This window comes from Osmerus mordax, chromosome 11 (genome assembly GCF_038355195.1).
Source record: "Osmerus mordax isolate fOsmMor3 chromosome 11, fOsmMor3.pri, whole genome shotgun sequence".
Taxonomy (NCBI): domain Eukaryota; kingdom Metazoa; phylum Chordata; class Actinopteri; order Osmeriformes; family Osmeridae; genus Osmerus; species Osmerus mordax.
In genome coordinates, this window is record NC_090060.1 from 18,683,764 (window position 1) to 18,695,079 (window position 11,316).

An 11,316-nucleotide genomic window follows, 5' to 3' on the forward strand; every position below is an offset into this window, starting at 1 on the left:
GGGGGGGAGGGGCAGAGGGAGGGGTAGAGGGGGGGGAAATAGAGATGGGGTAGAGGTAGGGAGGCTAGGATGTGGAGTGAGGAGGGGGGGTTGGAGGGGTGGGGAGGTGAGGTTGTGGGGGGTGGGGGGTAGTGGAGGGGAGGTTGGGTGTGGTGGGTGGTAGTGTAGGTGGGGTGGGGGTAGTGGAGGTGGGGTGGGGTTTGGGGGTAGTGGAGGTGGGGGGGGGGGGGGGTTGGGTGTGGTGGGTGGGTGGGGGTGGGGGGTAGTGGAGGTGGGGAGCCACCTTGACTCAATCCACATCGTGGGGCATTTACCCTGGAGCATTTACCCTGGGGTATTTACCCTGGGGCGTAAGGGACCAGCCCTGCTCTGATCACCACTAGGACTCATCTCTACCTGAGATGGATTCAGAGGATGAGGCCTCCTTCCACCAGCGCAGTGCTGCTAAGTCCTGTAGACCAGCTGCACTAGGACCTGGTGTCTCCTGTCACCCTGATTCAGACATCTGCTGCACATGCTAGATAGTCAATTCTGCAGAAGGAGAACAATCACAAGTACCACTTCATCTCTGTTGATTAATTGATTGATTAATTGATTGATTTATAAATGATTGATTGAATAGAACATTGCCATGATAGTGAGTTAGGTGTTTTTTTGTATTGAATTTTTTGTAAGTAATCTAAAATCAGTATTTATATCCACAAATGATTAGTTTAAGATCACTTGACCGTTTTAACCCTTGTGTTATCTTCGGGTTATTCTGACCCATCAGTCATTGTGACCCACCATCGTATTGCGACAACTTTACCGCATACAAAAACAAAGTGAACCGTTGGGCTGTCTCAGACCCCCCACATTGCGAAGGTTAAAAGAAAATTATTTTTATCTGTTTTTGTATTGGGTAAAATTGGGTAAATACAACGATGGTTCGTTATGAACATTTGGGTCATGTGACCCGAAGGCAGCACGAGGGTTAAATGAGTGAGACACTGCCATGAGGAGAGATCCCTGTAGTGTTGATTATAAAGCTGAGATAGAAGAATGTGATAACACACGTTTTATAGTCATCTTTTGGTATATGTATACTGAATCACTGTTGGATTCAAACGGATTCTAAAAATTGAAAGGGTAAAAACATATGAAAGTTTAAAAACGAGAGACTGAGGAAATAACTTGTTGTCGGACGTGAGATTTTAGGAAGCGAAATCTTGTTGTATCATAATATTACAATGGATTGTACAGTGTACATTATAAGTAATAAAGGATATTTTCTAAACATGTTCTATGAGACGGACATGTTTTTTCTGCTTCAAAAGTTGTTTCTGTTGTGCCACACTGTCCCCTGTCGTTCAGCAGAGGAACTGATGCTGAGACTGGATGTTCCTGGCTTTACTGAGTGTGGCAGCCATGGAAATTCTTAATTTCAGTAAACCAGAGAGGGTACAACTAGGCGATGAAAATAAGGTCACTCCTGTGTAAAAATGGTCATAAACTATATTGTGACGTAATATTCCCCTTCTACTGATATTGTAAAGCATTTACTAGTACTCATATTGCATTTCATTACAGTTTTTTACAATCGCTATGACAGTTTTTTCAATACCTTTAACACGTTTTCTAAACTCTTAACGCACCAACACACCTACCACACACAATTGGCAAAACTGTTAATTTCATGCTCAAAGTCACACATTGTAAACTAAACTCAAACACTAATTGTCATAACACAAAAATACACTAAACATGACACCATGTCTACCAAACACTAACACACGTTCTCTTTTCACAGGAACATTTAGTCAATCATAGCACAATGTCATAAAAAACACTAACCTCAGATGAAATTACAGAAACCGCATTCATTTTTGCAGGTATGTGTTTTGTTGGGTTTTGTAAATGCATGAATTTTGTTTCTTTTGATGCAGAAATTCAGAACAAAAAATGAATGACCCATCTCAGAGAAGCTTTATAGAATGTACGGTTACTGTATTGAAAAAAAGAAGACAGAAACATAATTGCTGCAGTAAAGGCTTCATTTGCAAGAAATATGCACTATAGCTTCCATTTACAGTATTACCCTAGCTCTGGCCCTTCTCTGAGCGCCACCACACATTCTAACTCCTCTCCCTTGCCCCACTCCTCTCCCTTGTCCTGGTACTTGTTTTCCTCTCCCTTGTCCTGGTACTTGTCTTCCTCTCCCTTGTCCTGGTACTTGTCTCCCTCTCCCTTGCCCCACTCCTCTCCCTTGTCCTGGTATTGTCTTCCTCTTCCTTGTCCTGGTACTTGTCTTCCTCTCCCTTGTCCTGGTATTGTCTTCCTCTTCCTTGTCCTGGTACTTGTCTTCCTCTCTCTTGTCCTGGTAATTGTCTCCCTCTCCCTCGTGCAGGCATAGTAACTGTATTCCTACTTTCTTTGTGTTGCTCTATATTGTTCTTTTTCCGCACAAGATCAGTCCAAAGAGGTCCTCTTTATATGTACCATATGGTCATGTGATTGAAAGAACCTCAACATCTGAGTGTTTCCTAGTTGGGAATCAGCTGTGATTTACAGTATTTGCATTACTTCAACCAGCTTTTTTTCAGTAGCAATAGAATAAAATACAGGGGATTTATTTGTATTTCAATTCACAATATGAACAGCTGTTCACTTTGACTTTAGCCAATAAGTTAGGTTTTAAACATTTACATTTACATTTAGCATGATGTTATCTGTTCTGACATAATGTGAAAGCATTGGTAAATTAGTCCCTAAAAATCGATTGTTTTGGTCTTGGTTGAGAAAAGAAGTTCAAACAATTTAAATTTGTGTTTACTCTATGCATTTTGTGTCAAAGCAACAAGAAATTTGTTAATTGTATAGCCTACACAGACGGATGTTGTGCTAACTGTGTTAAGAGTTTAGGAAACTTGTTAAAGGTATTGAAAAAAGTGTCATAGCGATTGTAAAAAACTGTAATAAAGAAAGCCCTTTGAAACAAGCTGGTTCAAACAGAGTAGCCACTCAGGGTGTCTGGCAGTATTTTAGCTGGGATTGGGATTCAAACACCATCTGATTACTGACAATATGCCCCAAAAAACGTAAATAAGTTTACATTTATTTTGGGAAAACTGGCTGAAAACTTTGCTGGAAATACAGGCATTTCAATTGAACTGTAGTCTAAGAAGCAATAGTTCGTTCATATCTCGACTAGGTAGCCAAACGGAAACTTGAAGTGCTGCTCACTATATGGGTTGTCTATAACCATGTTTCTCAACTAGTGGGTCAAGACCCAAAAGTGGGTTGCGAGTTTGTGTGGAGAGGGTCGCGGACGTATGCTTCAGCTCCCTCAAAAAGTTTAACTTTTATTTTGATAAGTTACTGAACTTCCAATGGTGCGCTTTAATTTTGAAAAGTGCGTAGGCTCACACAGTGCCGCCCGCATTCTAGGAAATGATTGAAATATATGAAATTATTTATGAAATTATCAGGGCTCTCAAGTCCCGCATTTCAGCCATTTCTCACGCTGAGAAGTAAGGGATAACTTGTCCCGCTATGTACAATTAATGGACGAGGCGCAGACATACTGAGATGATAGTTGTCTGGAGTTATACAGCGTCAAAGGCCAATCAGAAAACATCTGGAGGTTAGAACAGTTGACAACCACTGATCTATAGTATCTACTCCAATCGTTGGTAGACCCGGTGCTTTGGACAACTAGCTGCTCAATCAAAGGTAAACTAGAGAGGGTACAATTTCTGGGGAATTATTCCATTGGTTGCTGTAGGTATATGCAGGTAGCAACGCTAGTGCTAAATAACTATTTACCTGGTCGGCTCCATGACACCGGGTAAGTAGGGCTTGTGAGTTGGGATGGGGATCGATACCCGGTTCTGTAAGGACCCGGTTCCAAATTTCTCAAACCCCGAAGATCAATAAGGTCACCACAAGGTAACCTTAAATGACTTATTTTGTGATCGGGCATATATATATATTTTTTTTTTTAAGATAAAAAAAATTATAATAATATTAACTTGACCTTCCAGGGGGGGGCGGGGTGCCCCCCTAATATAATGGTAGGAGAAACACTGGCTTGGCTACATTTGAATAAAGCCAAAGATAAGGATGAAGCGACGTTGGGTATCAGCTAAAGGTAAAATGCAGTACATTCGACTGTCTTCGAGAAGCAACGGGAGCATGGCTCTGTGGGCTGCTTAAGCAGCTCGTTAAACAATAACAGAGACAGAACAAAATAGGGATGAGATAAGAAAGCTTTGGGTTTGGTTAGCTGATCATTTAGCTATATCAGGTGCCTTTTGTTGAAACGTGTTAAACTTTTCATAACGTCTTGAACAATGACAGCTTGTCAATGTCACTTTTTGTCAACCAACCAATCACAGTCATTTATACTAGTTACTCATCCAGGTTGTGGATAGTACATCTGTAGTGGACAATTGTAGATTTAGCCAGAGCCAGGATCCATTGTCCCAATATGTGCTCCTTTTATCCAGCCTCCACCTGAGAGCAACACATTCCCCTTGTTCTATTTGACATCTGTTTTACTTAAGTTATTGTTATAAATGTTGTTCAGTAATCTTGTTTACATAAAGTGTGGCGTGGGTGCTGCTATATGTTTAACATTTGCCAAATTCATTCATTTAGATGGTGGTTAGCTCAAGCTCATCCCAGAAAAGTATCGATAGTCGCATGTTGCCTCAACTTTCAGCGACGGTACTAATGCTGAGAGCTCGCTGATATCGCTGTGACTGTCTGTTTTACTAGAACGGCGTATCTAAGCGTCGTTGCAAACGCGTCGTTTCTGACGTGTGCTAACTAATGATGTGTCGTTCGTGAACGATTTGTTCATTTTGAACAAATCATTAGTATGATTCACGTCTTACTAAACCTAGTCACTCGAAAGTGAATGAGGTAAACAAATCCTTTCTGTTTCCTCTTCTGAGCCTATGCAGGTCACGTAAAAAAATATCCAAAGACTCATACCCGGAAGATGAACGCATTATAATAATGCAGGAATTTATATTCCTGCCCCCCCCCCTCCCCCCATATATACATATTATATTTTTATATCAATATATTGGGAGGGACATTTTGAGCAGATTTGAATATTGGGGGTGGGATGTGTCCCCCACAATATATATTGTGATTACGGCCTTGGTTAAACTGCTTTGATTTTACAAGCATTGATTGGGATACGATTATCAATCTAAATGAATGCACTGACTAATAAAGTCAATTGTTAAAACTCAAACTTTAGATTTTACTGGTGCACGTGCCCCAGTAAAAAGGGTCTAACAACGCCCCTGTCCACAGCCTTTTGGTACGTGAGAGCCATTTCTGTCAACAATTTCCTTTGTATCGACTCGCTACTCAAACCTCACACAATTATGTCCCTCAGCGCGTCATTCAAATTATCTCCCAACTCACTGTGCTCCGCTTGTCTCTTCAACACAGCCACGTATTGAGCGATATGATACGTTCACCCTCTGCTTGGTTACGTTTATGGAACCGAAATCTCTCTCGCGATCACAATGGGCTTTGAGTAAAATGTGTTTACAATGTGCCTACCATTCCATTATAATCCATAATCCCAAATGTAGTTGATGCAAGGAGGCTGCGTAACAGTCTGTATGTCGGTGCCCCCATGACAATGAGAAACACTGCTAATCTTTTTTCATCCTTGATGTCATTCGCTTGCACAATATGCTCAAATCGTTCTACAGTGGACCATTGTTCTCTCGCTTCGTCAAATGCTTCGACATGTCCGATGATAGCCGCCATGCTAGCCTGTACACTTGATCACCTGACGCCAGCTTGTTAATGGCAGTGGGTACATTGTTCTCGTCGCCGCTCAGCCACCTGACTCCTGAATTAGCCTATTGAATTTATCCAAAAACATCACAGTTGTGACGTTAGGCTAGCACTGAGTTCCCTTTGGCCACACAAGGCACTTTTTGCCACAAAAACTTAATTCAAGCCTAAACCGTCAAACGGAACGTTCACGCGAGTACAGCAACTCAATCGGGACCAAGACGAACATGTAGTGAGGTGGGAAAATAATACTAAATATATATGAGAGAGAACAACGGTTGTGCTCGCCGAAGGCGTGAGCACACCCAATGAAATAACACCCTCCGTGAACGATGGGCTTTACTGAAAAACGCATAGCTTACAATTTCGGATTTGGAAAATCGAGTGGGTTGCATACACAGCGTGTATTTAACAAGAACACAAGTCATAGAAGTATTAAATCAATTAATATAATGCCTCATTAAAACCATTTCACTCCTCATGAATCATTGAGTACGACGACAATTCTTGAAAATGAAATTTCGGGGTAAATCAACATGGCTCGTTGGTCTAGGGGTATGATTCTCGCTTAGGGTGCGAGAGGTCCCGGGTTCAAATCCCGGACGAGCCCTACTTTTATCATGTCATATTGCTGTAACAGGACAGCAACATTTTTTAAACGTCTTGTTAAATACACACTTTCCAATGTTAAAACTGTACAATTACTAAATAATAGCCTATGCAGGTAAAGCAACCACACGGAACAATGATGTTGATGGGAAAGCAGAAGCCAATGTGTCTTGATGGTTAGTCTTCCTTGAGGGTTTAGGTTGGCTGGCATATAATTAAACCATATGCGTGAAGACGTCTGTGACATTGCTTGAAAAAAGGGCTCGACCAACAAAGGTAGATTTGATGTTGAGAATCAGTCAAAACCATTGACCCCGACGTGATTTGAACACGCAACCTTCTGATCTGGAGTCAGACGCGCTACCGTTGCGCCACGAGGTCCGATTACGTTATCAGAAAAAAGAGTGGCTCAATCTAATGTACAAAGTTTATTATTTAAAGTTCAAGATGGTGTGTAGACAGTTGTTGAGAAGCACTTTTTGTCATATTTGCCAAAGTAAACCTCACATCTTGATAGCAACCAGCACATATTAAGGTTTGACGGTAATATGAAATCAATCCGACATCTGTGGGCGTCGCGTGACTTTAATAAAGGCGACAAATCATCAAGACCGTTCCGAGACTAATGATTGGACGCCGGGCTACCTGTCTGTCAACCTACCAACCTGTGCGCAATCTGTAGTTTCTGTAGTTAATTGCTATAGTTTTCAACCGGGCTCGGCAAATGTATTCTAAACAACCGAGAAAGAGCAGGCAATAAATTAGGGTGACCAGACGCCCCCCCCCCCCCCCTAATGTTTTTGTTTAAGATATGTTAAAATATGTTAATCGTATGCACCTTCCTGCCACAGTAAATTCCTTGTTTGTGTGAACTTACTTGGTGAATAAAGCCCTAAGTTTGCTTCAGATTGTTACTTTTCCAAGAAGTTTCAACGCAACTTGGCGCACGTTTACGCTAGGCTGGAAACTCGGTTGGAAGCGTGCAACTAGTGCCATCTACTGATCTCAACCGCTCACAGTTTTGGTGGTAATTTAAATGATCTTTCTTCTATGGCTTTTCACAAACAATAATTTACCCCATGAAACGTTGAATCGTTAAGTACAAAACCCTGTGCAATGAGAAACAGAGCATCTCGTGAACATAATTTAAAAGTATGATTCTTTAGAATTCCATATCTCTAAGGTGGCTCGTTGGTCTAGGGGTATGATTCTCGCTTTGGGTGCGAGAGGTCCCGGGTTCAAATCCCGGACGAGCCCGCTCTTTTAAATCGTGTGATGAAGTTGAGGCTTTTGTGGGTAACGTCCAAGACGGTACAATTAAGGTATAGCGTTGTTATTGAGTTTTTATGTTGAAAGATTGTATGTATGATTTAGTTGTAAATGCTGCGGTACGGTAACCTAACAACAGGTTTGAGTTGCATCGTTAAACTGAGCTAAAATGTTACTGATTCAGCGTAAAACTATTGGCCAGTACGGGGATCGAACCCGCGACCTTGGCGTTATTAGCACCACGCTCTAACCAACTGAGCTAACCGGCCATGTTCACCTGCTGTCAAACTGTGCTTTTTATATGTGAAAACAGTCGTTTTAAACGTGACGTATTGATTTTATTTGACTGATATTTTATATTACACGCACATTTACCACAGTTTACTTCATGTTTAAGCACGGTTCTCCACAATCATTTCAAAATGCATCAGTTACTACGGTCTTCCTTCTGCCTGTTTGATCAGCTCTAAAATAGATGGCGTCTGCTTTCCAGATCCTGCTGTCTTGATCACCCCTGCTTGGCCTTTCTCCACCACCTGCACAGCCCTCAGCAAGCTGTCTCTCAGCACTTGGTTCCCCACACACCTCCTAATCATGGTCTCCACCGCCCCCTGCTGGCCTGGAGTCCTCCCCACCCTCTCGTACTCACACTGAAACCCCTGTGTCACAAAAAAGCCACAGAGTGCTTTGGCATCTGCCTCCACCAGGCCCAGTTCGCCTAGGGTGGCTCGCCAGGCAACATCCACACGCCGGTTCTTCAGTCTTCGGCGCAGGATGGCGGCCGTGGTGGGCAGGCCGGGGGCCAAGTCTGGTACCCGCTCCTGGACTCGGCTGTGGCAGCGGAGCAGTGTGTCGGACACGTAGCTGAAGAGAAGGCGTACCTCATCTGGAGACAGGCTTGGTGCACAGGACAGCGATCAATAACATTAAAAGTAACACTAACCTTTCCACAAATCAAATGTTATTTCCTTCAGTCCTTTCTGACAGCAATGTCACAGACAGCTTCACAGATGCCCACAGCCTGTAACCGACCTAAACCTTCAAAGATTAAGCAAAAAACTCCCCAAACCAGCTCACCTGTCCCGTATGAGTGCTGCCCACGCATGGTCCTGCTGGGCCTGTGTCTGGTCCTGCTGGGCCTGTCTCTGGTCCTGCTGGGCCTGTCTCTGGTCCTGCTGGGCCTGTCTGTGGCGCTGCAGTCGCTCCAGCAGGAGACTCCCCGCCTCGTCCATCTCCTCGAAACGACAGCTGATGTTGTCAAGCCTCCGCTCCAGTCTGGAGGGTTCAGACTATCACAATCAGTCTTGTCCAGTCACAGAGCCTGTGCTGCTGTTGACATCCCTCTCAGATGTTATCCCCCAGCAACCCTAACGCTAGCCCTAACCCTAACTCCAGCCCATGCATCACCTAACGCTAGCCCTAACCCTAACTCCAGCCCCTGTATCACCTAACGCTAGCCCTAACCCTAACTCCAGCCCCTGTATCACATAACCCTAACTCCAGCCCCTGTATCACCTAACGCTAGCCCTAACCCTAACTCCAGCCCCTGCATCACCTAACGCTAGCCCTAACCCTAACTCCAGCCCCTGCATCACCTAACGCTAGCCCTAACCCTAACTCCAGCCCCTGTATCACCTAACCCTAACTCCAGCCCTTGTATCACCTAACGCTAACCCTAACCCCAGCCCTTGTATCACCTAACCCTAACTCTAACTCCAGCCCTTGTATCACCTAACGCTAACCCTAACCCTAACCCCAGCCCCTGTATCACCTAACCCTAACCCTAACCCCAGCCCATGCATCACCTAACCCTAACCCTAACCCCAGCCCATGTATCACCTAACCCTAACCCTAACTCCAGCCCCATGCATCACCTGTCCATCGTGCTGCTGAAGCCTCGGTCAGAGCTGCCCTCTTCACCAGACATCTTGGCCCCTTGCACGCACTTCACCCCAACACAACCCTCTAAAAGCACCTCCCAACAGCTGTCACACTCACTAGCTGAAACACACACACTCTCTCACATGCCCAGACACCAACACCCAAACCCTGTCTGCTGAACAGAACTGTGAAGAGAGGGACTGAGACTGAGTGCTATTTTGATCAGTCGCTAAAATAGACAGCGAATGGCAGGGCAGTGTTTGAGCCCGCTGGGGACAGTATGTCACAGCTAGGCCAGTTGGGAAGTGATCCATTCTGCATGGGGGTCACTATAGAGGTTTGGATTTCAGATACTTTTTTTGTTGTAGACTTTTATATTCTGTGTTTCTGAGATATTTATTTTATGAGATAACATCAGAGATGTTTTTTGGTGGTATTCACAAAGTAGGCTACTTGACCTGATGCAATAATTCTGCTTGTACACTAGGGGGAGTGCTGGTGTATTTGTACACTAGGGAGAGTGCTGGTGTATTTGTACACTAGGGAGAGTGCTGGTGTATTTGTACACTAGGGAGAGTGCTGAGGCCTGTTCCATAAAGCGAGTTTACCGAATAAGCCAGGCTTATGTCAGTTAGTCGGACTCATTTCTAGTTCATTCGGTTCCATAAAGCAAGCTCAACGTAGTTCGAACTCGGTTACTATGGCAACTTAGGCTGCGAAACTAGTCTGGTCCGGGGCAGGCTGACTGTCAGGCTTAGCGTGACTTGGTGCTTAACCATACCTTCCTGTAACACTGACCCAACGGGAAAACGATGATTTACCATGGATATTCTCATTTTCTTATTCTCATCAGTTCAATATGTTCAAAATTGATAGAAAATCAACTTAAATAGCCTACATAGGCTACAACATTTAGCCTAATGCATTAAACGATGATGAACAATGATTTGATACACACCACGTTAAACGTAGCCTATGGCTAGCCTACAGTAGTTTGTGATTTCAAATGTTTAGGCATCAGGCATAGGCCTATCTCAATCTAAATTATCAGAGTATAATTATCATAGCTATATAGTTGTTAACAGTCTACAATTGCAAAACAAACCTAAATCCATAGGCTACATCTATATCCTCCATTTTCCCGACACAACCATGTTAAAAAGTTTGATGAAGCGGTGGATGAGGGAGCTGTCATAGTAGGCTACAGGGCTTAAAGGGAACGTTCTTTCTGGAAGAAGTCACGTGGCCGTGTGCATTGCTTTTGCCGTGGTGGATTGTATGATCCATGTGTTACCTCTCGGGCTGCTTAAGAATAGGGTGCACGTGCAATTAGCTTGACTACTTAAATCTGACTTGAATTAGTAGGACTGCGTGAGCTGAAATGGGCCTTTATGGAACCGCTTTAGCCCCGCTTGACTTGTTAAGCTAATTCAAGTCTGGTTTGGGACTTTAAGTCCAACTTATTTGAGCGGCCTTTATGGAACAGGCCCCTGGTGTATTTGTACACTAGGGAGAGTGCTGGTGTATTTGTACACTAGGGAGAGTGCTAGTGTATTTGTACATGAGGGGGAGGTAGAAGTTTAGAGCGATGGTTCTCTGGTCACTGTTGACCGGTCCTTAAAGCCCCATCCACCTGAATCATCTGTTGTGGAATCAATCAGAAACTTGTAAAATAGTGTGTACTAATCCTGCATGGTAAACAATAGTGTGTATTAATCCTGCATGATAAACTCCCTCGGGTCATGGACAGGA

General features: G+C 43.6%; 1 protein-coding gene and 4 non-coding genes across 5 annotated transcripts; 2 read left to right on the plus strand and 3 right to left on the minus strand.

Annotated features, from left to right (window-relative positions):
* The first annotated feature begins 6,343 nt into the window (after nucleotides 1–6,343).
* On the plus strand, nucleotides 6,344–6,415 carry trnap-agg (transfer RNA proline (anticodon AGG)). Its single transcript has one exon. It is a non-coding gene; the product is annotated as a tRNA-Pro (tRNA).
* A 308-nt stretch (nucleotides 6,416–6,723) lies between these two features.
* Nucleotides 6,724–6,795, minus strand: trnaw-cca (transfer RNA tryptophan (anticodon CCA)). Its single transcript has one exon. It is a non-coding gene; the product is annotated as a tRNA-Trp (tRNA).
* An 804-nt stretch (nucleotides 6,796–7,599) lies between these two features.
* trnap-ugg (transfer RNA proline (anticodon UGG)) lies at nucleotides 7,600–7,671 on the plus strand. The gene has a single exon. It is a non-coding gene; the product is annotated as a tRNA-Pro (tRNA).
* Nucleotides 7,672–7,878: 207 nt separating this feature from the next.
* On the minus strand, nucleotides 7,879–7,952 carry trnai-aau (transfer RNA isoleucine (anticodon AAU)). Its single transcript has one exon. It is a non-coding gene; the product is annotated as a tRNA-Ile (tRNA).
* Nucleotides 7,953–7,999: 47 nt separating this feature from the next.
* On the minus strand, nucleotides 8,000–9,732 carry LOC136951492 (single-pass membrane and coiled-coil domain-containing protein 1-like). The gene is made up of 3 exons (XM_067245920.1): nucleotides 9,558–9,732; nucleotides 8,761–8,958; nucleotides 8,000–8,580 (listed from the first exon to the last, which is right to left on the minus strand). Exons 1-3 carry the CDS (start codon nucleotides 9,608–9,610, stop codon nucleotides 8,118–8,120), a joined length of 714 nt encoding a protein of 237 aa, XP_067102021.1. The 5' UTR covers nucleotides 9,611–9,732; the 3' UTR covers nucleotides 8,000–8,117.
* Nucleotides 9,733–11,316: the final 1,584 nt, after the last annotated feature.

What these genes read in the sequence shown, in the direction of transcription:
- LOC136951492 (XM_067245920.1), bottom strand. Translation starts at nt 9,610, where the DNA reads ATGTCTGGTGAAGAGGGCAGCTCTGACCGAGGCTTCAGCAGCACGATG. An exon ending in TTCAGCAGCACGATGGACAG is followed by an intron (nt 8,959 to 9,557) that starts GTGATGCATGGG and finishes TGAACCCTCCAG; the next exon opens with ACTGGAGCGGAGGCTTGACA. An exon ending in GCAGCACTCATACGGGACAG is followed by an intron (nt 8,581 to 8,760) that starts GTGAGCTGGTTT and finishes CTGTGCACCAAG; the next exon opens with CCTGTCTCCAGATGAGGTAC.